The 25,886-nt window shown below is 55.2% G+C and overlaps 2 protein-coding genes across 5 annotated transcripts in view; one reads left to right on the top strand and one right to left on the bottom strand.

Annotated features, from left to right (window-relative positions):
• Nucleotides 1–15,391, top strand: part of ZMAT5 (zinc finger matrin-type 5) — a 36,698-nt gene extending 21,307 nt beyond the window's left edge. For all 4 annotated transcript variants that reach the window (XM_079151460.1, XM_079151463.1, XM_079151462.1 and 1 more), the window contains 5 exons: nt 1,525–1,679; nt 6,653–6,715; nt 7,876–7,956; nt 9,715–9,826; nt 15,014–15,391. In XM_079151460.1, the coding sequence (XP_079007586.1) occupies nt 1,553–1,679; nt 6,653–6,715; nt 7,876–7,956; nt 9,715–9,826; nt 15,014–15,143 (513 nt within the window). In that variant the 5' untranslated portion in view covers nt 1,525–1,552 and the 3' untranslated portion in view covers nt 15,144–15,391. The remainder of the gene's footprint in view (nt 1–1,524; nt 1,680–6,652; nt 6,716–7,875; nt 7,957–9,714; nt 9,827–15,013) is intronic.
• A 126-nt stretch (nt 15,392–15,517) lies between these two features.
• CABP7 (calcium binding protein 7) lies at nt 15,518–25,760 on the bottom strand. The gene is made up of 5 exons (XM_079151455.1): nt 25,250–25,760; nt 18,367–18,510; nt 17,424–17,536; nt 17,008–17,161; nt 15,518–16,801 (listed from the first exon to the last, which is right to left on the bottom strand). The coding sequence occupies exons 1-5, from the start codon at nt 25,356–25,358 to the stop codon at nt 16,674–16,676; spliced, it is 648 nt and encodes a 215-aa protein (XP_079007581.1). The 5' UTR covers nt 25,359–25,760; the 3' UTR covers nt 15,518–16,673.
• Between the last annotated feature and the right edge of the window lie 126 nt (nt 25,761–25,886).

The raw sequence follows: 25,886 nt of genomic DNA, 5'->3' as shown, positions 1-25,886 counted from the left end.
TTTAGGGGACCTGCATTTCCATTCTTTTTACCAGCTGTGTGACCTCAGACAAATCTATTCCTCTCTTTAATCTCTGTACCGAATGAAAAATGAAAATTAACTCATTTATTCCACAAATACTTGATTGCCTACTCTGTAGCAAGCAATATTTTAAGTGCTGGGGCCCCAGCTATAAACAAAGCAAAAATATATCTGCCTTCATGGATTTATATTCTTGTTGGAAGAGAAAGACAATAACCGTAACAAGTAATTTACTATTTCAAAGGCATTAAGTGCTATGAGGAAAAATAAAGCAGGGAATGGAGACAGTGAAGAGGAGGGTTCTGCAATTTTAAATAAAGTGATCATTGTAGAGTGCTAAGAAGATAGCATTTGAGCAAAGATCAAAGGATGGAGGGAAGCCCGATGTGATGAGACTTGCCTGTAATCCCAGCAGCTCGAGAGGCTGAGGCAGGAGGATCAGGAGTTCAAAACCAGCCTCAGCAACTAAGTGAGACCCTGTCTGTAAATAAAATACAAAAAGGGCTGGGGATGTGACTCAGTGGGTAAATGCCCCTGAGTTCAACCCTCAGTACCCAAACAAAAAAAAAAAAAAAAAAAAAGGAACAAGTATGGCAGGGAGAACATCTTGGCCAAAGAGACAGCAGATACAAACCCATGTCTTTGGAGGCAGCCATGAGCCTGACTTGTGTGAGGGGCAGGGAGGAGGCCTACGGGGCCAGCATGGAGGAAACCAGAACAAGGAGATCAGAAGTCAGATGTACTAGGGGATGAGGGAGGCTGACCGGAGGGTGTAAGGTGGGGGTTCTCCAGCCTAGCTACGTATTAGAATTACCTGGGAGCTTTCAAAAATACCAAAGCTGGGCATGGTGGCACATGCCCTATAATCTCAGCAACTCATGAGTCTGAGGCAGGAGGATAGCAAATTTGAAGCCAACCTCAGCAATTTAGCAAGGCTCTAAGCAAATCAGTGAGATCCTGTCTCAAAAAAAAAGGGCTGGGGGTATGACTCAGTGGTACGGCACCCCTGGGTTCAATCCCTAGTATCAAGAAATAAAATGAAATAATATTAAAGCCTGGGCCTCACTTTCTGAGGTTCTAGCTTATAGTTGCTGTTTCTGCGGCATTAGGGATTGAACCCAGGGTGCTGTACCACTGAACTACATTCCCAGCCCTGTTTGAGACAGGGTCTCACTAAGTAGCCAAGGCTGACTTTGAAGTACCAATCCTCCTGCCTCAGTCTCTGAGCAGACGGAATTATAGGAGTGTGCTTCCACACCGGGTAAGGTCATTTTAACTGACTGAGGTTGGAAGCTGTGTGTCAGAATTAAAAGATCCCCCTGGTATTAGGCCTATTATTCCCATTATCAACTATAGAAGTTCCTCATGGAACAAGGCGCCTGTAAGTAAAGCTTGACTCAGGCCTGGCCTTCAAGGAGCACTCAGTTCAGGGGCCCTGTCCCCAGAGCTTTGGCCTGTAGCCTTTTCTCCAGTGGTCTGACCAAGAGCTTTGTGACTTTCCAGGCAGCCTCAGCACCTGGTGTAGGCAGCCATGGGGAAACGATACTTCTGCGACTACTGTGACCGCTCCTTCCAGGACAATCTCCACAATCGAAAGAAGCACCTGAATGGGCTGCAGCACCTCAAGGCCAAGAAGGTGTGGTACGACATGTTCCGAGGTGAGTGCTTTGGGATCTGTGACTGAGCTCCTGGAGTTTGCACTCTGATCTCTCTTACAATTAGGTCAGCACCACAGTGGGTCAGTAACAGTCTGGGCTCTTTTGAGGATCAAAAGAGAGGAAGGAGCCGAAGTGTAACTCAGTGATAGAGCACATGCTAAGAAAAAAAAAAGAGAGAGAGAGAGAGAGCCCCAGGAATAGAGGCAAGCCAAAATGGAAGGTCCTTTCTCCAATGACCTTGACTGAGGGCTTTGTGCTCCACCCACAGTGGAACATCCTAGGGATTTGGAGAACAGAAAGAGGCTTCTCCAAGGACGTGATGTTTGAGCCAGCAGCTGAAATAGGGCCAACCGTGTCATTCTGGGCCAAGGATATGCAAAGAATACTTTCAAACAAGTGGCCATGAACAAAGCACCCAGTGCCCTGCAGGCACAGGGGAGAAGGTGTAGCCAGTGATGGGGATGATGGTAGAGGCCAAAGCTGGATGCGGCACGGACTAGATCCTTCAGGTCTGTGGAGGCCACAGCAAGGAAGTTACACTGCCCTGAGGGCAGAGGGCAGCTTCTGAAGAGCTTTTGGCAGATGTGACATTTGCCAGCAAGGACTCTGCTGTGGGGTAAACAGTGGGGTGCAGGAAGTGTCTGTTGAATGATTGGCTGGAGGGAGGAAGGAATAAGCCAACTGCTGGGGTTGGGTGGGGGCTCTTGCAAAGCAGGTGCTACTGGAGTGAATGAGCTAAGGTCAGAAGCATCCATCACGGCCTAGCCTCCAGGATGCCTGTAGATGGGAACTGTGCTGCTGCATAGCTGTCACACCAAGGAATGGTCAGGGAGGGGCCAGAGTGGGCCAGGCAGGAGCTGAGCTGAAAGGAGAGGAACTTGGCAGTTCGAGAGAGGTAGACTAGGAGCTCCTAGAGTAAGCTCGGACAGGGTGATGCTCCACAGGTACGGAGCAGTGTTCCAGGACAGGGTGCAGAGCCTGCAAGGAACAAACTGAATTCAGGCAGCCAGGAAGAGAGGGGAAGGGAGACAGAAGGAGTTCTCTGGTCTGAGACTCAAAATTCACTAGAAGGGAGTGAGCATTTATTGAGTACCTGCTGCATGCTTGGCTTGTCATTTACTTCTCAATGACTCTCTAAGGCAGTGGTTTTCAACCCTGGTTATGGATTGGGATCACCAAGAGACATTTAAATAGATAAGTCTAGTTGGGCATGGTAGAACTGATCTCCCCACCCCACTGGGTTTGGGTGAATAAAGACTAGGCATGGCTGGAGCTGTGCTCAGTGTAGAGCACTTGCCTCACGTGTGAAGAACTGGGTTTGATTCTCAGCAATGCGTATAAATAAATAAAAAAAATTAAAATCCACTGATAATTAAAAAATATTTTTAAAAAAAGACTAGGCATGGTTTTTGTTTTGTTTTGTTTTGTTTTCTTGTTTTGCAGCACTGGGAATCAAATCCAGGGCCTTGCACATGTTAGGCAAGTGTTTTACCACTGAGCTTCATACCCAGTTGTCCCCTATTTATTTTTTATTTTGAGACAGGGTCTCATCAAGTTTCCCAGGCTGTCCTTGGACTTGTACCTCAGCCTCCCAAGTTGCTGAGATTATAGGTGTGTGCCACCACACCTAGTTTAGGCATGGTGTTTTTAAAGCTCTCCCAGATGCTTCCCATTTCAGATGAAGAAACTGAGGCTTCTAAGTTTGGGGAGGGAAGGTGACCTGCAAGGCTGCTCAGCAGGCCAAACATGGCTGTGGTTGGGAGGGTCTGGGAGTGGGGACAAGATGGAGGATTTGGGGCAGCACGGGCTCCTAGGTACCTGAGAAGCCCCTGATCCTGGCATCAGGGAAAGGCTCCTGTCTTCCAAACCCAGCAGGGTGCTGTGATCTGGCATCAGCTAGGCCAAGTTTACCTTGGTGTTTGCTCCTAATCCCAGACCCTCAGCCAAGTACAGCAGGACCATGGGGTCCAGGGCTAATGGGCAGAAATCCTCGTGTTCCTTATAGAAAAATAAAAAGGCTGGTGCCATAGTCGCCTCCTCAGGGCTCTTGCATTCCCATCAACCTCTCACATGCCCAGCCACTTTTAGTCCTTGGGACAGCTCTGCAGGGAAGCCTGGTATGGTGGCACAAGCCTGTAATCTCAACAGCTTAGGAGGCTGAGGCAGGAAGATTGTGAATTCAAAGCCAACTTCAGCAACTTAGTGAGACTCTCTCAAAATAAAAAGTAAAAAAGGCTGTGGCTCAGTGGTAAAGTGCTTCTGGATTCAAAAACAAAGTAAAACAGTTCTGCTAAGGAGGCTGGGCTTCCCCCCTTAAAGGTGATGCATTTAAAACCTAGACCAGTGGATTGCCTTACTCATGGTCGCCAGTTGCTGGTGGCCAAGCTGACTTATGAGCTCTCTTCTTCAAGAGGTTTCCCCAGGCCTGCCTTACCCTGAGCAACCTGTTCTCTGCTCCCAGCTTTGTGGCCTTTGACAAATCCCTGGGCCCTCAGAGCAGCTGATGATCCATTGGCCATAGTTAGGACAAAGACAGGCCCTGGAACCAGGCTGTCTGGGTGTCAGTACCAAGTTGTGACTTACTAACAGTGTGGTCCTGATTTTGTCACATGTAAAACAGCCATAACAACAGTACCAACCTCCCAGGGATGGGATAAGGGCTTAGTAATCCCATGATGACTGTTTGGCACATTAGGGTTTATACTAAGTAGGAATGATGCTTCTGTGTCCTCAGAAGGATTGGCCTCAGGCCCTTTATCTGATGGCCACGTTTATTCAGCCAGTGCTCAGTGAGTACTTGCCTGTCCTCAGTCCCCAGACAGGCTCTGAAGATTCAAAGATGGATAAAACAGGACCCTTCTAGGTGACCTCCCACCCAACAACACAGTGTGTCCTGCCTGGGTTTCCATGTTCTGCTGGGCTCTCCCTCTGGCCCTGGCCACACTGATCATTGCATAGACCGTCCTCTCTGTGGGCATGCCCTTCCTGCTGTCCTCCCCACCCCAAGGTAGTTCCTTTGTCTCAGAACACAACTCCGGCAGTAAATCTTCAGGGATGCCCTCCCGTGCCCTGGGCCAGGCCAGGTCATTGCTCATGTTCAGTGTTTACCCCGTTTTATCCACATGGATTGCTGTGGCTGTCGGACTGGAAGGAAGGACCCGCTCTGACTTGATCTCCACTTAAACCCTCATCCTGGCGCAGTGCCTGGCACACAGAATGTGCTCCGTGCACGATTGGTAGATGAATGTCTAAATGACTGGGTAAATAAACATGGGGCACCAGGGGCAGCTGTTCATTTTGGGAGATGAAGCGAGAAGGACCAGCAGGTGAGATCACAAGGAGCCCTGGACATGATGTGGAGGAGCAGGGGCCTCTTTGTACAGGGCCTAGGCTGGGAGTTCTTAATCCTGGGTGCACTTTAGAGGAACCCAGGAGCTTTTAACAATTCTGATGCCCTCCCCCGCTGAAGCAGAATCTGAGAAGGGCAGGTGCAGGTGTCCTTGTACTTTAAAAGTTGCGTGGTGATCCTAAAGCATGTCAGAGTTGAGAACTACTGGCCAGTGGCAGGGTAGAATGAGCCATCTAGCCAGTGCCTCTTGTCTGGGATTTAGGCTCATCCTTCCTGCCTGCCTCGGTGGTCCTAGCCTCGGGGGGGTCCTAGGCAACATCCACGTAATCCCACCAGCTCAACCTCCCCAAGGACGGCAGGCAGGACAGGCCATGATGTCTCCATCACCAGTGGGTGAACTGAGTCTGACAGGTCTGGTGCTGACGGATGGACCCTTCTCCACATTGCTGGCTCCACCTGTGGCTCTGCCAGACCCCCTGGAGTGAGTCCTTGGATAACCAACTCCCAACCCCAGCAGATCCTCTCCCCACTGAGCCACCAGCTGCCCTGCAGGGAGGCATCCCCATTAATGGGCCATTTATCCAGGCACCAGGCAATCAGCAGCCACATGGAAAGAACTAGGGCTATAGATTTCCACACACCACGGTTCAAACCTGGTGCTGCCACCTCCTGACCATGTACCCTTGACAGGTCATTTCCCTGTTTGAACCTCAGTATTACCCCTCTGCAGAATGGGGATATTAGCACTGTACAGTGGGTTTGTGAGGAGAAAATAAGAACTGCTGCCATTTCTGAGCACTCACCACCTCTCAATACCAAGTTGAGGACCAGGACCTTTGGAGAGCATTCAAATGTAGCAGCTGAGAACATGGCTGCTAAGCTAAAAAATAATTCATTGGGCCACTTGCAACCAGGATGACCATAAAACTAAGTCCTGTTAGTTGGTGGTCCCTAAAATGATGAATTCATCTGCCAGGTCAAGTTTTAAAGAGAAGAGCAATAGAATAATTTAAAAACTTCTAAATTTTATTAGGGAATAAAGAGAAGATGGAGATAACACATGAGACATCTGACATTCTTAAATGGGGAGACTACATGATGTCCATGTCAGTTCTCACTTTTTTATGTTTTGATTAAAGTTCCCTAAAATTTCTAGATGTTCTGGGACAGCCAGTTGTTATTGTTGTTTTTTGTGGTGCTGGGAATCGAACCCAGGGCCTCGCACATGCTAAGCGAACCCTTTGCCACCGAGCTACATTCCTAGCCCTAAGATGTTTTTAATCATGTGGGTTCCTAGCCCTAAGATGATTTTATGTGAAAATAATAGGTTTTTTTCCTCTGTGTTTGATTGGGGAAAAAAGAAAACTCCCTATGTAAGTCCACTGTGCAGTCAAAGTAAAGTACCTTTGATCTGAAACCTATTTCTTGCCTCCTTGGGCTGACCCTGGGTGAGGTGAGGGGTTTAGGTCACTATAACTTGGATCCCTCTGTCCAGCATCCCTACCTGTGGTCAACTGCAGCTAATACTCCTCTGTGCATGGGGACCTCTTTTCTTTCCTCAGTTCCCTGAGACTCTACCTCCTTGGTGGAGCCATTTGAACCCAACTCCTCTCTTCTCTTGCAGATGCAGCCGCCATCTTGCTAGATGAGCAGAACAAGCGACCCTGCAGGAAGTTCCTGCTGACAGGTAAAGTGCTCTGCTGATTTGGGTCCCCTCAGGGATCAAGAATACCTTGTCTGGCCTGTTCGTATCTCTGTAGAGTATCTTCCCCAACCCTGGACAGCATCCCAAGCCCACTTTGCAGCCTGGCTCCAGCTGACTGGTGGTCAGGGTCTCCTCTCTTTCCCTGGTCTGGTCCTCAGCTTTTTAGAAGTAAGTATTGATTTGACTGCTCAATACTCAGCTCACAAAGACAACTGTACTTCAAAGAGATAAAGACCTTGGTAAGCAAGGCAGAGGAAAGTAAGGGCAGAAAAAAATAAGACAAACCAGGAGAATAACTAGTTTCCATGTTTACTCTTGAAGTCTGTGTACTAGAAGGTTTGGCCCTGAGCTTCCTGGAAGCCACGGGAAAGAGGAAAACCACAGTGATTCACCTGGTTTGCAAGGGAGCTTAGCACTAGGGAGAGGTACTGTGGTCGAGCTTGGGAAGCTGGATGAACGACCATGTTCTTCTCACGAAATGGTGTTGCCCCCCAAAGTGGCCACCAGGCCTGCAGATCAGGGGCTTTCCCATAGACTTGACTTTGAGGAGCATTTGACACTGGTAGGTGACACTGGCATAGGATACCACCACACTCCTGTTATTTCAAGACACTTTGGTTTCCTTGTTTGAGACTGGAAAAACCACCCAAACTTTGGTTCCTCTGTGGCAAAGGTGCTGCTGAGGTCTTTTTGAGGAGTCCAGCTGCTCACGCAAGCCAAATGGGCAAGTGGGGTACCAGGTTGGAGCACAGCATGTGCAACAGCCTGGAGTGGAGGAAGAAGCATGATCTTTCAGGAGCCCACATGTAGTTCATGGAGGCAGGGAGGAGGAGGCTGGTGATGAGAGAGCCTGTAGAGATTTGTACAGCCCAATCCTGACTGGCTTTGATCAGGTTTGGTCTTACGCATGGGGGGCTGTCTGCAGAGGGTCATGCACAATGCATGATGGATCAGGCAAGGTTGCTGGAACTGCTGAGTGTGATTGGGATCATAGAGAGTCCCGTTTTTTGTTTCAGGCTGAAGTTGCTACTCTAGACCTTAAAACCTTGTCGCTAAAACTTCAGGAACCATTATCAGGGTGCTCTCAGCTTGTAATAGGAGCCCTTTCTGAATGGCAAGATAACTCTGTCTTCTTACTGCAGGCCAGTGTGACTTTGGCTCCAACTGCAGATTTTCCCACATGTCAGAGCGAGACCTGCAGGAGCTGAGCATCCAGGTGGAGGGTACGTTTCGGCAGGGGCCCATGCAAGGCGGGAATGGAGTGCTGGGAAGGGATGTGGAATCTGTGACTGGGGAAACTGCTCTGTGCCTCCCCTCCTATCCCTCATTGGAAGCCACCATGTGGGGCAGGCCAAGGTCTGCTCAGGGTAATAGGGAATCCCCAAATCCGCAGTTTGAGGTGGACATCAGAGACACAGGTGTGTCCTCTGAAAGCAAAAAATGTGTGGCTCCTGCCCAGGAGCTCTGAAGGTAGGCCTCAGCCCCAGCTGCCCATGCAACTAACGCAGCAGGTGTTGGTGGGCCCCTCCCTCTCCCCCTCGATCTGGCAACATAGGAGTCCCTACTGGACAGATTCCCTACAGTGCACTTGGAAGAGGGAGCTGAAGAAAGCCCTTTTTCTGCCCTCAGGATCCTCACAGCCTGGTGATTTCAGGCAGGGGCAATTTCAGCTTCTGTGGAAAGTGGCATGTGTGCCTTGGGGAACCGCACCCCTCACTTCCCAATTACAGAACAAGGAAGTTCCCTCTTAGACATATTTACTAATATCCTGTGGCCCTTTCATTGAACAAATGGAGAAACCAAGGCCAGCACTCAGGCCACAGGGCCTTGATAGAGCCCCGCAGCAACTCAGAGGCAGACTCTGGGTCTCCCAGGGTGCTGCTGCTTCCCTGTCTAGCTGCCCAAGTGCCTGGGGCAGCTTGACCTTTGCCCTCATCCCCGGTTAGGCCTCACTTCTCTCTGCCCAGTTAGATCCTGTGGACTCTGTGCCCTGCCTTGGGGAGCCAGTGGTGGTGTGGCTACAACCCTGGCACTGACACGGGGTTTCCAGGAGCCCTCCCTGGGTGGAAGTGAGGCCTTGTGATGCCAGCCAGTGAGTCCTGGCTGTGGTGGTGTCTCCAGCTCTTCCTGGGTCATAGGCTCTCAGGGAATGGTTGACTTGCATGGGGAGCTCAGGCTGAGATAATGTCTAGTGGAGATGGAGATAGGGTGAGGCCCACGGAGGCTGGCAGTGTGGATGGTCTTGGCTCTGCCACGTCCTCTGTAACCTTGGCACATGGCTTTATCTCTTGGAGACAATGTCCTGACCTGTCAAATGTGATGATGCCCCAGGCAGTGATACCCTGTGCAGTGAGCCCAGGGCCAGCCCCAGAGTGAATGTCAAGCCATGAGTTTGACTGTTTTCCTCTGGCACATGGCCCACCCCAGACCACTTGGAGTGGAGTACTCTGATCCCATCACCCACCCACACCAGCGTGTATGAACTCAGACCACTTGTCACCTGGCTTTGGTTCAATGACCAGTGTTTTTTTGTACAACATTATATGAGAAGAAAAACCAGAGAAACTGAGGCTCATTGCCTGGTCTGGGGTCAGAGACCTGGCAGGTGGCAGAGCCAAGATTCAGCCTTGTTCTACTGCCAGCATTGCTCCCTGCACCCCAGTTTTGAACCCCTCCTGAGGGCTAGCCTCTACACTCATTGCCCTGTTTCCAGCTCCCCAAAGCTTGGGAGGCAGCCATTACTGCAGAGCCAGGCCCATAGTACAGGGTCACTGTATGCAGACGGGCTGAGGCAGTAGCAGCAGTTAAGGGACAAGCTAGCAGCAGAGCTCCTGGACTACCAGCCTGCTTTTCTCTGGAAGGTTGCTGTTGCATTCCAGGGCTGCCCCAGCGCCTGCCAATTCCTGTTACTTTGTGGGATGGTGGGTTTGGGCAGGCAGGATTGTGCCCCTCACCTTCCTTTGTCCCCCTGTTCCCCACAGAGGAGAGGCGGGCCAGAGAGTGGCCTATGGACACCACCGAGCTTCCTGAGGGCCACCTGGAGGACTGGCTGGAGAAGAGAGCCAAGCGACTGAGCTCAACCCCCAGCAGCAGGTATGGACTCCCAGGTCTTCCTGTGCTGCTGGGAGCAAGACCCCAGCCAATCTGTCCTTTGGTTCTTTGCTAAAGCTGAAGATTCTCCATGAACTTCCTAAATTCAGGGGCCAAATTTGGACTCTTCCCCACCCCGCACCAGAGATCCCTAAAAGTGGAGCTACATTGGAGGCTCTTGGGTCCCCAGGCCCTGGCCAGAGGGGTGTACACTTAAAGGTGCCTGCCCTTGGTCCCTACCTTTTATGTCTCATTCCCTATGGCAGCAGTGCGTGCCGGCTGGAGGGGAAGTGTTGATTGGAAGTTGACTCCACAGTACTAAGTCCATCGCTAGACGGAGGGACCTGAGCTGGTGGCCAAGCTCCCCGTGGGCCTGCCATCCGCTGCCTGCCCTAGGGCCCTGTAGAAGGGAAACTGAGGCTCACAGCAAGGTTTAACTTGCTCAAGGACACACAGCTAGGAATAGGCAGAGCAGGGACTGTATAGGGGTATGACAACATCATTGTCCCATGCCTCCCTAAGGGGCAGGGGCTTGAGCACTCAGGATGCTCAGAAATGGTCAGGAACCTTTTATACAGGGAGCACGCTGGGCCAGGGGCCCTCAACTCTGGGCTGCATGCCATCTCAGACCCTCTCTTTGGACGGGAGGGAGACAACCCACACTATCCATTAACATAGAGACGCACAAGAACAGGCAGGGGCTTCCACAACCACCTAGCATCACAGCCAAACGAAGTCCAGGGCTCCTGGGCTCCCCGACCAGTAATAGAGGGAGAGCGGGGAGGAAAAGGGAGGAAGAGAGGGGAGGAAAGGGGACCAAGGGATGTGCTTGTGAGCTGCACATGACTTTGTACAAGCTGCTCTACCCTGGGTCACCTTGCTCCCCATCTTGCAGTAGAGCTTCAACCCCATTTACCTCTGTGGTGTGGTCTCATGGGATCATACCTGACCTGAGCCAAGAGGGCCCGGTTAGACAGCCCATGGGGTAAGGATTTCCCTCAGGCCTCTGCCAAAAGGTGAAGGCCAAATTTCTTGGTCCAATGGAAAGTGATTATTAAGGTATTTTAAAGTTAACTTTGTATTTTACTTTTATTGTAATCTATGCCCAGTGTACCCCTACCTTAAAACTATCTAGTTGGACGTAACTCAGATGCTGGAGTGCAACAGCCCTTCCTTTTGGACCTGTCTGAAGGGATTATGACTGGTCATGTGGGTGACCTCTGTGGGACCAGCCATCTTCCAGGGATCCATGTCCTGAACTCCAGGTTTTTTCTGTTCATGTGTTGGAGGGCTGGTCTGACTGGAGAGTTCTGGGGGTCCCCGTTCTCCTGAGACCTCTTCAGTTCAGCCTCTACTCTATACCACTCCTTGGACCTGGTCGCATATGAGTTCCTCCAAGCTCCTGTCGTCCTGGCCACTTACCTGCCTGCTTTTGCCCTGTGGTGCCTCCTAGGAACGAGTTACAGCCTAGGTGCCTCTTAGGGCTGTGAGGAGGGTTCGGGAAGACCCTGTGGTCTCCAGTCTAGCTGGACCGGATCTGCCAGGATGGCAGTAGCTGTTTCTGGAATGCCTGCAACGGGGACCTATCCAAGGCTCTGGGGGGTTTCTAAACTCTGCTCCCCCAGGCCCCTCTCCCTCTGGCCAACCAACCTGGCCACTTCCAAGAGATCTGCTTTCTCCATAGACGTTCTCTGCCCCCTCCCCACCTTCCACCTTCAACCTGCCTCTTGAAGGCTTCAGGCCCATATGAATTATTCTCCAGCAAGAGCAGGCCTGCATAGCCTTAGGAAAAAGGAATTGTTGGGGTTAGTTCAGTGGTAGAGCACTCGCCTAGCATGAGTGAGGCACTGGGTTCGATTCCTGGCACCACATATAAATAAATAAATAAATAAAGGTCCATTGACAACCAAAGAAAAATTAAAAAAGAAAGAAAAAGGAGTTGTTGAAAAGGAGGTGACCTTTTGTTCTTGCTTTGTCATTGCTACCTTGGTCTTCCACAGCCCTCTCCTTGCAGGGTGGTCTTGGGAAACATGACACCTGCTGATTTGGGCTGTGCTATTGAATCCATGGACCCCATCCTGTGGGGTTGTAGGGAAGCAGATTCAAGCCTCTGGGCTGGCTACCGTGGCCCTCCTAGGAGGCTGCAGCAGCCCTCTCCTAGGTCTCTCACCTCCCCTCAGCTCCCCCAGTTCATCTTCCATATTACAACCCCAGCCAGCTTCCAAAACACAGCCCAGCCCTGGGCCTTCCCTGCTTAACCCCTCCCAAGGCCACCTCCACCTTGGGAGGGCCTGTTCTCCACAACCTAGTTCACAGGACCCAAGGGGACCTCCCTGCTACCTACCAGACTCATGGGGTCACCTGATCACTTCTCACATCTAGCCTCTGTCAGTCATGGTAGATGCTTTAGCAGCCTCTTAGATGGACAGTCATTTGATTTCAGGGCACCTGTGCATGCGGTTTCCTCTGCCTTAAACTGCCCCTGCACCTCTGGCCTGGCAAACCTTGCCAGCCTGTGAGCTTCGGCCGAGACACTTCCCTTCACAGCCTTGATGGGGCAGAGCTGCAGCCAGGGCGTGACAACTACATGTGTGTGCATGTAGGGCAGCAGGGTCGCCAGCCGGGACGCCTGTTACCTGGGCATCAGTGTGTGGGACTGGTCTGGGAACTTCAGGCAGCCCTCTTTTTCTCTTTGGGTGTGTTTCCTTCCCGGGGAGTAGATGGCTGCCTCCCCACCTGGGACCACCTAAGTCTGCTGGCCGAATGGAGTGCCCACAACGCACAGGTGAGCTGAGCCAACCTTCCTTATAAACAAGGGGACACAGAGGCTCCTTGAAGGTGCAGCCTGGTGGCATTTGCTCATCCCCAGTAGACTGACCCTGAGGGATCTGCCAAGAGCAGACAGCGCTGGGGGAGGGAGCGACTGGCCTTAGACACGCAGACTAATCCCCAGCCAGTTCAGTGCCCGTCCCTGCTTCCCATTGTTGGCTCTTCTGATTGTGACTTTATCCCTCTTAATCTCCTCTATGCCCCCCTCTCTGGGCCGGAGCTACTGTTCTGGCCCATCCACCTCCATTAAGACTCTATTTCCTTTCGGTAAGGACCACAGCTGGGGATTTGCCAGGGAACCGCTTCTGTCCTTATACACAGGGTAAACAGGTCATGCTAGAAGCCTCAAGTAAAGTCTTAGCACACATGTACCTGTGTCCCTGTCTACTCTGCCGGGGCTGCAGGGGTGGGCTGTAAAGCCCAGGGCCTGGCATGACTGGGGCCCTGGAAGGCGCCAGTGTCTGAGCAGACTCAGGGGTTGCCCGACCCCTGTTGGGAGCCTCGGGGCAGGAAGGGACACTGGACTGAGCCTTGGAACTTAGTAGCTGTGTCCCAGCTGCCTGCAAATGTGCCCCATTTGCTAGAGTAAGGACCTGAGACTCAGGGGCAGGAGCGTCCCAGGATCACACCTCCCTGGGGGAGCTCCACTGTCACCATGACCCCTAGAGAGCCACGCAGCTCCAGCAGTTGTGGTGTCCTCCCCTCTCAGCCTTCTGTGTCTTAGTGGAGTTTATGAAGTTTGCCTGGCACTATAAATCATGTCAAGAGCTGCTTTCTGTACTTTCCAGCAGGCAGCAGCTCACCGAGCAGGGGATGTCCCTGTCCTCTCACAGTGGGAGTCCTAGAGGCTGCCCTTAGGGCTCGCAGAAGTCCGTGACTCTACTATCAATCAGGCCCAGAGAGGGCAAGCTGAGTGCGGGTGGGGCGGAGGGCAAACTGTCAGGGGCTTCCACTTTGAAGGCCTGAGGCCTGTCCCGACCTCTCCCAGAGGGCCCAGGCCCTTCTGTTTCTGCAGAGGGCTGGCCACTGGGCCCCCAAGCTTGTTGGGAACTTCCAGGGCTTCACCTTCCACAAAGACTAGGGCAAGGGTGGGGCGGGGTGTGGCTGGGGCAGAGGGAACTGAAGGGGCAGGGGGCAATGTCAGAATTGCATTCTAGCCCCTCGTCCTTCATCCTGTGTCACTTAGAAATGTGATGACTCCTTGCCCTTCAGTTGCCTTATCTGAAAAATAGGATTCCTGTGGGGATTCTTGAGGCTTCTCTAGGCTATGGTGCCTGTCAGTAAGAGCTCTTGGCATGGCTGTTTGTCATTCAGCACACAGTTACTGGGTTGCCTCTGGGTATCAGGCCTGGCTCTGGGCAGTGGGGTACAGAAAAATGCTACCCCTACCCCACCCGCTGAGAGCTGCAGGCCCTTGGACACAACACGTGAGTTCAAAGTGCTTTGTAGCCTGAGGAGGGCACTGCAGCTCTGGAGCAGCAGCCTGAGTGGGATCCAGTGTGGACAGGTCTGAAGGTGGCAGAGGTGAAAGGGTGTGGGGAGGCTGCCTCTGTGCCTCTCTGGGCCTCAGCCAGCTCCCTTAGGTCGGGGTACCCCAGGCTGGGCATAGATGATGCCTTTGCATGGACAGCACTTCCTATAGGCCCTGAGTTCCGGGAGAGGTGACTTGGGAAAGGTGAATGTTAAGGAGGACCATGAATAGCATGAGAAATGAGGCTTTTTAAAACATTTTAGACAATATTTTTTTCGGATTTCAAAGGCTCGCGTGCTTGGAAAACTTTTGAAAAGTATAAAGAATTAAAAAAAAAAAAAAAAAAAAAAAAAGAACCACCCATAATTGCACCACTCAGATAGAACCAGTTAACATTTTGCTGTGTCTTCCAGGTTTTTTTATGCATTTATATATGTTATATATCTTTAAACAAAAATAGTATCATGCTATATACATTATTTTATAAGCTGCTTTTTTCCCTACTCACATAATATGTCTCTCCTCATCAGTGCATATATGTCTGCCTTAATTTTTACACAGGCTGCATAGCATTCTCCACTGGACGTGCATATATATTTAATCAGCCCCCCACAGGTGGACACTAAGGTTATTTCCACTTTTTCAAAGCCATTCTCATAGCTCAATATCTGCCTACAACCTCACTGTTTGCTTGGGCTGCATTCCTGGAGAGGAGGTTGCTGGCTCTAAGGGTCTGTGTATCCTCAAGTCTCTGCTTCCAGAAGGACCAGGCAGGCAGCTGACCCTCCCCATACCCCTGGTGGTGGGAGGGAGAGCTGGGTCTGGGCTGTGCCCCAACCTGGGCCTCAGGTGCGCCCACTCTAATTCTCTGTCTTTCTCCTCCTCTCCAGGGTTGAACCCATCAGAGCCACTGTCTTCCAGTACCCCATAGGCTGGCCGCCAGTCCAGGAGCTGCCTCCATCCCTGAGGGCACCCCCACCTGGGGGGTGGCCCCTGCAGCCCAGAGTCCAGTGGGGTTGAACCCCTTGCCCCTCCTTAACTCCTACCTGGTCAGCACTCATCTGTCACAATAAAGACTGCTCTACAGGGGAGGCTGAGCCTTGTGCTCGGTATGCCCACAGAGCCTCTGAGACTGTGCTCTGGGCCCAGGCTGTGCTGGGCAGCTTCACCCTCTACTTTCCCCTCCCTCCCTCCTGGGATGTCTTGAGAAGATGGACGAGAGGACTTGCAGCTGTCTGTAAAGAAAGCCTCCCGTGGTGGTTTGACTGTGCTTCCCTGCGCTGGAGTTTTCAGCTCACTTTCGACCCTTTTCAGGGGACTGGAAGGGCTGGGATGAGCAAGATCTCCAGGGTGACCTGTGCTCCCAGCCCTTCTTCAACAGGGACCTGCAGAGGCTCAGCCCGGCCAGGCAAAGGGTGTGCCAGTGTGGCTACGCTCGTCTCCCAGGTGATAAGTGGTCCCAAGCCTGGGGAGAGGAGCACAAGAACGCCATCTGCCACTCCAGCCCTAGCAGAATTTGCAGCCCCTACATCTTCCCATGCTGAGCTGATGCCACCTGTTTGGGATGGCACATTTGGGGCAGGGACAGGAACTGGGTCTCTGGTCTTGAGGGTGCAGAGAAATGGAGGGAGGAGAGGGCAGAAGGCAGGGCCTGGGTTCAGGAGAGCGGCCTGGCCACACCTCTTGGCACTGACAGCTGAGTTATGCCCGCTCCTCCACCCAGGGCCCTCCCAAGGTTTGCAAGGAGGAGTGCCCTGGCCAGTGGGGAGATCACAGTCTGCTCAGGCTATTGGAGGCCTCCTGGACCTGCTGTTTCCTTCCTGCTTGGACTACAGCTCTAGGTTCTGTGCCAGGGAACAATATGACCCTTGGCCACTGGGCCTTTGCTAGGGTGGGCTGGGGGCAGAAGTCCAAGGACCTCAGGCCATCTCAGCGGTCCCATCCTACCATGAGCTTCTGCCCTTCCTGAAAATCCCTGAGGGTAACCTGAGGCCAAATCAGTCCCTCTGAGCCTCAGGCTCCCCACCTGTGAAATGGGCAGGCTCAGGCCCTAGCAGGTACATCGGGGAGGAGGGCTCGGTTTGGGTGAGAGGAAAGGACTCAAGAGACCCAGCCTTGAAGGAGGCTTCCTACCCCCACCGCCTCCACCCCTGCCCACAGCTCTGGGCAAACCTCAGATTAGAGCTGGGGTAGGCAGATGCCCTCTCTGGGCACAGCAGTGACTGGGTCCTGGGGATCCTGTACAAGGCCCTCATTTCCCAGGGAGCCCCTGAACAGCAGGAAGAGTTAGCGCTACATACAGGCTAGGCAGGGGTACGGGCATGGTGTAGGGGCTGGGGGCCGTCCTCAGGGTCACCACCAGGTTCTCCACAGCCTAGCCATGGCTCCATGCGAGGCCCATGGAATGAGAGGGGTGGGGGCAGCAGACGTCCAGGTCCTGAAGTACACAGGATGGTGGTCCAGGGCCAGCTGAGGGAGAAGGGCTGCGGGCGGTGGTGGGTGTGGAGTGGGCCCAGCACTGCATGTGCCAGCCAGGTGCCCAGATGGCACTTATTTCATGCCGCTGCGCAGCACCTGGTTGGCCGCAATGAGCATGACACTGATGATGAAGGCGATGGCGAAGGCGCAGATGAGACTCTTGCGCACACACGTCTGGCGGATCTGCTGGTTGGAGCAGGCTGTGGCCACCCGCCGGGAGCACCAGGGAGCAGAGAGAAGGGGACACAAAGCAGTGGAATCAGAAGCTGTCCACTTGAGACTTCGGCACAGTCTCAACCCATGGGGAACGCAGGGACCCCCCAGCCCCACTCTGTAAACGCCTGGTTATGTCCGCCTGCTCAAGTGGCTGAGCCCACCCACGGAGTCCCAGGGGCCTGTCACTCACTTTCCACATCCACAGGGCACTCCTCGGCTGTGCCCAGGTGGCTCTCCTCCTCTGTCATGATGATGTTCTCGATGTCCTTCATGGACAGGTGCTCACAGAAGGTGTCGTAGAGCAGTCGCTTCAGCTCGTCCACGGTCAGCTTCTGCATGTCACACTTGGGAGTGGAGGAATAGTGCTCTGGCCGCCACCCCCCACAGTCGCCACCCAGCACCCTGCACTTACAAAGCCCGGTGACAGTCCTGCAGACTCTGAAGGCCTGGATGACCCTGGCTTCATTCCCACAGAGTCCTTGACCAACACCTGCCTCTCCCAGCGAGCCCATGGCTCTCCAGTAGACGAGACGTGGAGTGTCACCTCCCCTTTAAAAACCCCTAACATCTCTCCAAAGCCCTGAGTCCCAACCAGCCAGGACATACCTTCCAGAAGACCGTGTCAAAGTCGGTGCCGTGGAACTTCTCTGGGATTCCCGAGGTGGAAAGCTTCGGTCCCAGGAGGGTCACAAACTCCTCAAAATCTACCTGACCATCACCTACAGTGGGCACAGGTCCAATCAGATTGTCAGGCTGAAACCTAGCTGGGGGCAGGCAGGGCAGGTCCTGTCCTGCTTTAGGACCTGGGATAGAGTCCTGGCATCTTGGGCCTACCAAGTGACATCAGGCAAGTATCCTCCTCTTCTAAGTCTTGAGTCAATTTCAGGGGCACCTAACTTGGCAGACTCCGGGCTAATGTTTAGGCCACCAAGTGCGATGAGGCCCCACTGGGGAAGGTGGAGGTGGAGAGCCGCAGGTGACCCCCAGAGTTCAGTTTATACAATACCATCCATGACTCCCCTGCACCCTTTCGCTGAGCAGGGTGGATATAGGACCAGACATCATCTCCACCATACAGGCAGGAAATGAGGCTCAGGAAATGACCTGCCTACATTGTCACCTGCTCTCTTGAGGGAAAGAGGGGGAGGAGGTCTCTGGTGGGAAGAAGCAGAGGGGACTTGGTATTATTGGTCCCTCTCGTGAATTTTTCCTTAATAAAATGCCAGGTGGCAAAAACAACAATTTTGTTTGGGCTGGTGGGAGCTGGGATATGTATTATATACTCTCTTTTCCATATTTCTCAGTCTACAGAGTGAGAGGAGCAGTCTTTGACCCCACATGTGGCTGGGGCTATCTGGCCTTGATTCTCTATGGTGAGAAATGAGGCCAGATCTGGCTGCAACCTGCAACAGACTTTGGGGTGGCTTGGAGTAGGGGAAACCAGAGGCCCAAGGGTAGACTAAAGCCTCAGTGACTCAGGCCTCAGACCCTGCCCCATCCCTGGGGCCCAGGTGAAAGGTGAGGAAACGGAATCAGGAGCTGTGCTCACCATCCATGTCCAGCCGCTGGATGATAACCTCCAGCTCCACCTCGTTGGGCATGTAGCCCAGGGAGCGCATGGCTGTACCCAGCTCCTGCTTGGAGATGAAGCCGTTGCCATCACGGTCAAACACCTTGAAGGCCTCGCGGATCTCTGTGGGGGAGGCAGAATAGGCTGGGACCTCAACCCTGTCCCCAACAGCCCCCTGGTCAGATCCTTGAGATCCAACCAACCCAGAATCTGCAGATCTGGTGAGAAACAGTTATAGGGTGGCCCAAGGGAGCACTAGTGCTGCATTCTGGGGTCTCTGGGCAGGCTAAGCCAGGCTGCAGAGGGGTTACCTGACCCTTGACAGTGACTGTCCCCTGGAGTCTGAGCATGTCAGGCTCCCAGACCCTCTCCCGATGAGCCCACGACGCCCCCGTGTGGTAGATACAGGGACGATGCTGGGCTTCTCGTTCCCAGCCCATCCCTTACCCTCTCTCCCTCATCCCCATCCTGAGTTTCTTCCTAAGACTCAGCTCCTCAACCTTGGCCAGCACTTGCTAATGACAGCCACATGAGACAGCAGCAGCTGCAGCTAAAGGGCTCACAGCTGGGCACATGCTGCCTTCCAGTTTGGGGGAAGACAGGTGGGATGGAGGGGCCCCACTAGGCTCATGATAGATCAGATGTGGGGATCTTCTTACGTACAGAGGGAAAAACTGAGGCTCGAGAACCTGGGTCATTTAGTTGGGGAACAACGCACTTGGCTGGGACCTAACAACTCAGTATGATCTTGGGCCAGCCTCAGTCTTACCCACAGCAAAATGGGTAGAACGATGTGAGGATGACAACCAGGAACCATGCATGGGGTCCTAATTGCTCACCTTCGTTCCACCTCTGCTGCTTTCATTATCTCAGTCCCAAAAGGGTCCTAAAAAGCATTTCCTTTCGGGGGACAAATCTCAGTCCACTAGTGTCAGCCCCCTGGAGGTCTCCTTGTTCACTTGGCAGCCTGCTGGCCTTTGCCCAAATTGTCCCATGGGTGGGATTTCGGCATGCAGAGTTGAGCTCCTTAGAGACACAGAAATGCCCCATATTCTAGAACCTAGAAACTGAGGCCTGGAGAGGTGGGCAGCCAGCCTTGCTCAGTGGGAGCCAGGACCATTGCTTCTTATTAGGTGATCAGAGACTTACTTTAGGGGTCTGTGAGTCCTGAAACGGCTTGTAGAGTCATATACTTTGGGGTTATTCCTTAGTCTCTGAGGGACAGGGGAGCCCAGCTCAGCCTATTGGTTCCACCACAGACCAGGTGCCAGGGCCCACAGCCAGGTGGTTTGAGCCGAGGTCAGAGTCCCACAAGTATGCCTGAGACAAGCACAGGGCAGCCCCTGAGTTGCCTGGGTGCATCCCAGGTAAAGCTGGGAGCCAGGGAAACTGCTGAGCTGAGAGGTCTGGGCCAGGCCCAGGGTTTCTGCAAACCTTAGACTCTAGAAATTCTAGGCCAACTCCCACCTAGCATTTTCCTAAGCCACCAAGGAAGCAGTGTGTTTCCCATGACTAGAAGTGTGTAAGCAGAGGCCTGGCACCCACGGAGGACTCCAGGTGCCTGGGGGTCTCTGGGTAGAGATGCAGGCATACACGCACACACGCACGGGTTTCTGGCCAGTGCTGACCCAGGCATGGGCTCTGGCCAAGTGTCCTGAACTCCAGCCCCAGGGGTCCTCTCCAGGTTTGGAACAGGCAGCCCCTTTTACCTGGAACGCCCTTCCTCTCCCTATTGCCAACACCCATGCAGCCCCAGTTCTCAGCTGGGACACTCCACCTCCCTGATGCCCTCCCTGCTCCCACCTGACCCTGGCTCTCCTCTGAGCCCCCACAGACCTGCTCTTCCCCCATACTGAACTGTGAACTATGAATGCTGTAAGAGCAGGGAGCCGGTGGATCTTGTTCATGACTTGTCCCCATTACCTGAAACAGGGCCTGTCACTCAAGCATAAACATTTGCTGGGTGAATGACGAAATGAATGAATGGTTGATGTGAGGAACCCACCCACTGGAGCACACCGAGAAAGGAGCTGAACAGAAGTTCACACACGGCTCGACACGAGGCGGTCACTCTGAGCCCGCTAACAGTCAGCAATGGGAAGCGCTGGCGTTCCACTCCCCAGCAGCCAAGAAGCAGGAAGGGAGGCTGAGGAGGCTGCCTGTCCCCTTGGCCAGCCCTCAAGGGCAGCACCCTCACCCACAGAAGAGGGAAATGGAGCTAAGGTAGGGATGGAGGGCCACCCTTGAGTCGCTGACCCAGGGGCTGGACTGTGGGGGATCCAGTGTCAGGTACCACATCTCTCCAAGTCCTTGGTCCTTGGTCTCCCCCTCTGTACAACCTTGTTTGGGGGGATCTCAGGGTGGGGCGGCAAAGACAGCTGAGAGCTGAAGAGGCAGCCTCCCTCATCCTTCCAGTGAGCTGAGTTCCAGATGTTCCTTCCACCTTGGAAGGGGCTGGAGTGGATCCCTGAGTCCAGGGCTGCCTCAACTGGAACCCAACTCCTTTCCCTGAAGACCCTGAAGAGAGGCACCATGCAGGCGCAGCGGCAGCGGAAAGCAGTCGGATGACAGGCTCTGAGGCAGCCCGGCAGGTCCTGGGGTTGTGTCTCAGGCAGGGCTGACCTCCCAAGGCCACTAGGCAAACCCACAGCCTTCCACCTCCCCATCCACGTGTCCCTTCACCCGCCCCTCACTGCACAACCTGCTCACACCACAGTCTGGGAGCCCCTGCAGCCCACCTAAGCCCCTGTGCTCATATAGGCCCAGCTCAGGCCCCACCTTCCTTGGTCAGAGAGGAATCCTGACATCACACCGACTGAGCTTTGATACCCAACTCTCCTCTATCCTGGCTAGGTGACCTTGAGTTTGCTCACCTGTACAATGGGACTTGCTGGGATGATTAAGCAAGAAAATCAAGCATGTAAGTGCTGGCCAGGCCTGGCTGTAAATCAGACTGTCCCAGATGGTAGAGCCAGAAGGAGAGGGGGGACTAGGTGAACTTGGTCTGCCCACAGCCGGGGCCAGGACCCAAGGCCTGGGCTTAGGTTCTGGCTCTGCCGTTCAGCAGCCAAGTGACTTGGGCAAGGCACTGCCCTCGCGGAGCCTCAGGCACCTGGTCTGTGAAATGGGGATGAGACTCCTGCCTGGTGGCTGAGGCCTGGCCTGTGTGTGTGTATGGGGGCAGACAGGGCATAAGTGGTCCTTGAGAGGGGCGGATGTCATGACTCCCCGTCACGGTGTGCCATCAACATATCTTAGCTGGGCCCATTTCCCCGAAAGCCTTGTTCCCTTCCTGCTTCGTGAGGCCAGGGGAAGCCTGCTGTGCTCCATCTTGGCATGGGGATGCCTGGCCCAGGAATGGACTGGCAGGGCCACTGGGTTTCCAGGCTGATGTTACTCCCCATCTGACACCCCAGTCTGACCTCCCCAGTCCCCTCCCTAACTCGTGGAGCTAGGTCAGGGCCCAAGTCCCTAACAGGCCCCAAAGGCCACCAGGGCTCTGTCAAGAGAGCCCGAGTCCAGAAACAGGGCACCGGATGGAGGTCACTGGAAGGGGCAGTGTCCATCCTCTGCAGAGGCTGCCACTCTCCGCGGCATTGGCCCTGCGCCCCACCTCTTCAGCCTCCCTGAGTTTTTGGCCTGTGCAGAGGCGGCTGCTGGGCTCGGGTTGCAGGGACCAGAGGCAGAAAGGAGACTACCCAGGCTCCTCCCACCCAGAAGGTCCCCACTTGGCCATTCTTAATGCAGTCTTCACTGCCTGGGCAGGCCAGGTGTCACCCCCAAACCTTGCCCTGGTGGTCATCTCCCTGCCTACATGCTTTCTCCTGTCTCTGGCCAGAGAGGGTGATAGCTTGCATCCCATCCCCACCCTCAGGTGCTCAAGCCCACTGACGCCTTGGGAGCAGCCTCAGGCTCCCTGGAAGCCTCTCTGTGGGTACATGTCAGAGAGGGGGTGCGTCAGAGCCATAGCTGGTGGTACAGAGGGAATGCGGGGCTGGGTAGGCCCCAGGCCAGCTCTGCCCAACCATAATAGCCTTACCCTGTCAACTGTCATCCATAGTTCCCCAGGGCCACAGGTTCCCAAGTGCCTCTGCCAGACCTGGTCCTGGCCCCCAGCTTGCACTTCCTCACCCAGTTCCCTGAATACCCTGCAGCCCGCCTCATGGACCCTACACACACCAGGCTTACGTTCCTCCACGGTCCCCTCCTCCATCTCCCTTGCTGTGATACTGGGACCCCTGACACACTGCCAGGCCCTGCACTGAGTACTTTCAATGCATCCTGTGCCTGCAGGACCCCTGGGGAGAGCAATGTCAACCCCCTCTTTATAGATGGGGAGACCAAGGCTGAGAGAAGCAAGAGATTGTCCAAGGTCACTCCCCGAGTCGAGGGTGCAGAGATCTGAACCTAGCTTTATCTGGCTGGGAAGCCTTCCTCTTAGCCCTGCCCTCCCCATCTCCTTTCCTCATCTTCTCCCCCTTCACACTGACTGCCCCTTGGATTATGGGGGAGGCAGGCACAAACTCTCTGCAGCATTTTATCCCAGTTTGCCCGGCTCCCTTTTCCTGGCGCATGTGGTTCCCCCACCAATGGCCTCCTCCCAGCGAAGGGTCTGGGTCTTAACCATACAGTCCTTGGGAAGAAGCACTAACAGGGCACTGGAGAGACAGCAGAAAGGGGATTTGTATCAGGGACCGCCACTCTTTACCCTGTCCTGGCATTCAAGGCCCACTGCAAGGAGCCTGGGACCTTCTGAGGTTCCTTGCCACCAAGAAAGGGGCCAGTCTTGGAAGACTTTATGCCTTCATCTGTAGATGCCTGCAGGCCAGGAAGTGGGCCAGGGCCACCCTGGCATCTGCTGGTTCCATGCCCTCCACCAAAGGTCCCCAGGGAGGCCCCTGCCCTTCAGGTGCCCCCTGCACTAGGGCCCCTCTGCTGGGCCAGGAGAAGGGGGCGGGAGAGAAGCAGGGAGTGTGTTTGGTGTGATGGTGACTAACACCGCTGGGCTCCTGCCAGCATGTCGGCTAGGTGGCCCAAGGGGAGCCTGCAGCCTCCTTGCCCCTGGACAGCCCACCCTGTGGTCCACACCACTGCATCCCAGCCCCCTCTCAAATGCTCCCTTTCCTCAGAGCCTTCACTCCAGGGCTGAGCACTGGGGGAGGAGGGACCCAATGAGCCTTGGAGCTGGGGTGCTAGGGTCATGCTGGGGGTACTTGGAGCAAGGGAAGGGCATGAGGTAGAAGCTGCCTGGGGTCTGGGGAAGCATGTGGACCCCTGTTTGAGTGACCAGGATGAAGTGACCAGGATGAGGGTCTCTGGAGGGGGAACTGGCAGGAGATTTGGGTGGGCCAGGGCAGGAGGGAATGAAGATGAAGAAAAAATGGCCTATGCCCCACCCCCTGCCCTCGCGCTCCTTGTCAAGCCCACTCCTTTTCCCAGGCCCTGAAGGAAGCTCCAGACCATGGGCTTGGGTCCAGAGAGGGTGGGACCAGGGCTCTGGGAATAAATGATAAGGGCAGGTCAGGGAAACCCGTGTCCCTCCATCTGTTCTGCCTGCACCAGAGCCCAGACCTGGTCTCCAAAGCTCTCCTGGAACCTGAGGGTTTGTGAGGGTGTTGGAGAGGAGCAGGTGGCTCATGGCCTTGTGGTGCAGTGAGCGTGGTGTGCCTGCCTTCTCTGGATCTTCCCCCTGACCCATTGTGACTCCCCCAAGATCTGCCCCCACCCAGGCTTAGGGACCCGGAGGGACCTCCGTCCCTGGCTTCCCACCACCATCCCTACTGCACTGTTGCCTAGGTCGCACATTCATCAGCCCTACTGAGACCCCAGACCTGAGAGAGACCTTTCAACCCAAGATACCCAGAGAGGCTCATCCTTGAAGTGATCTCAGCCCCTCCCCCAGCAGCAGACAAGCAGATCCTAAGAGGCCAAGACTCCCATCAGCCCAGAGCCCCCAACTCCACTCCATATGGGGCACCAGGAGGTCTGGGGGAGGGGAATCCCAAGCACCTCCCCCCATATCAGCAGGGAAAGAGTTGGGCAGGCCCTGGGGTCTTACTGCTCCCCAGGACACTCTTTATGAAGACCCCATCACCGGTCCCCTGTTCTGATTTCTTCTCGCCAGTTGCCTGCGGTCCCCATTCATGTCTGAGAGGCCGAGGGACTGGGGCAGGGGGCAGGTTTGGGTCCTTGTCTCTCTGTCTTTCTCTTCCAAGCTTGGTTATCGCGACTGAGCCGCCCAATCCGGCCACTTGTTGTCGCCACCGCCTCCCCGGCCGCCTTCCGGGCGCTCCGGGCTGGGGGTCCCCACAGAGCTGAGGGGTAGGGGCTACGGCCTCAGAAGGGGATGGGGGCGGCCCCACAACCCGCAAAAGCAGAGCAGTCGCCCTCTCCCCTTCTCCGGCTGCCCGAGCAGATTGGATTTTTAAAGCGACACGAGCGGAATGTCAATGCGAGCGCAGAGCCACGGGCGGGCGCCGCGGAGGGGATCAGGATGCGGGTACTCTGGCCCGGCCAGCGCGGGGGGCGTAGCTTGGACTCCCACCCCAGTCCACCGCGTTGCCGCACCGTCACCGCGGGCTGCGCAGCCCGGTGACCCTGCTGCGGGGCCCGGCAAGTTTCCGCAGCGCAGGGGACCACGCGGACAGGGGCTGGGCCGCCCCTCCACCTCGGTTACCCTCACCGCGGCGCCCAGGGGTGCGAAAGGATCCTGCCTCCCGCGCAGCTGCTCGCTGGAGCGGTCCACCTGGCTGCCGGTACCTGCGGACAGCCCCCCGCCCCGCTGCGCCCCTAGCTCGCGCTTCACCTGGGCGCACAGGTAGGAGGGCCGGCGGGCAGGGGTCCCGGCGGGGCACTCACTCACCCTCCAGCTCGTCCTCAGGGATGTCCACGGGGCGCTGCTCCGACAGCAGGTTGGGCACGGTGTAGATGCCCCGGTACATCAACGCCGCCGTCACCGGGTGGAACGGCATCTTGGAGGCTCCGCGCCCGCCCGCCCGCCGCAAACTTTGAGGCCGGGGCTCATGGGCCGCCGGTGGCCCCCGGAGCGGCTGGAGCGGGCGGGGCGCGCGGCTGCGGAGGACGGCGGCGGCGAGGCGGGGGGCGCCCCTCCGGGGGCCTAACGCCCCCGCGTCCCGGGCAGCCGGGCCATGCCGCCCCCTCCCTCGTCGGGCTCCCGGCCGGGGCCCCGCAGGGGCGGCGGGGGCGGCGCCGCTCCGGCCTCTCTGCTCCGACCGCCGAGCGCTGCGCCCGCCGCGCCCGCTCCTCGGTGCCCCGCGCGCTCCGCGCTGCTCGCCGCTTGCTCGTCCGCTCGCCGGCGCGGCCGCCCGGCCAGCCGCTCCGGCTCTCGCCGCCTCTCCAGCTCGCTCGCTCGCTCGCTCTGTGCCGCGCTCGCTGCGCTCCCCGCCTCCCCCGCCCGCCGCCTGCCCGCCCCCTCCGCGCTCCCCACCTCCCGCCCCTGGCCGCCGCCGGCCCCTGAGCTGCCGCCTCAAGCCCGGCGG

Source organism: Sciurus vulgaris, assembly GCF_902686455.1.
Source record: "Sciurus vulgaris genome assembly, chromosome: 8".
Lineage (NCBI taxonomy): Eukaryota > Metazoa > Chordata > Mammalia > Rodentia > Sciuridae > Sciurus > Sciurus vulgaris.
Note: the sequence above shows the minus strand (reverse complement) of the source record. Positions and strands in the feature narration are given on the sequence as shown.

Bases quoted from the DNA above. Each gene is read 5' to 3' on its own strand.
- CABP7 (XM_079151455.1), bottom strand. From the start codon at position 25,358: ATGCCGTTCCACCCGGTGACGGCGGCGTTGATGTACCGGGGCATCTAC. The intron at 18,511-25,249 runs GTGAGTGAGTGC...CCTCCCCCACAG, and splicing joins CCCTGAGGACGAGCTGGAGG to AGATCCGCGAGGCCTTCAAG. The intron at 17,537-18,366 runs GTGAGCACAGCT...TGCCCACTGTAG, and splicing joins CCAGCGGCTGGACATGGATG to GTGATGGTCAGGTAGATTTT.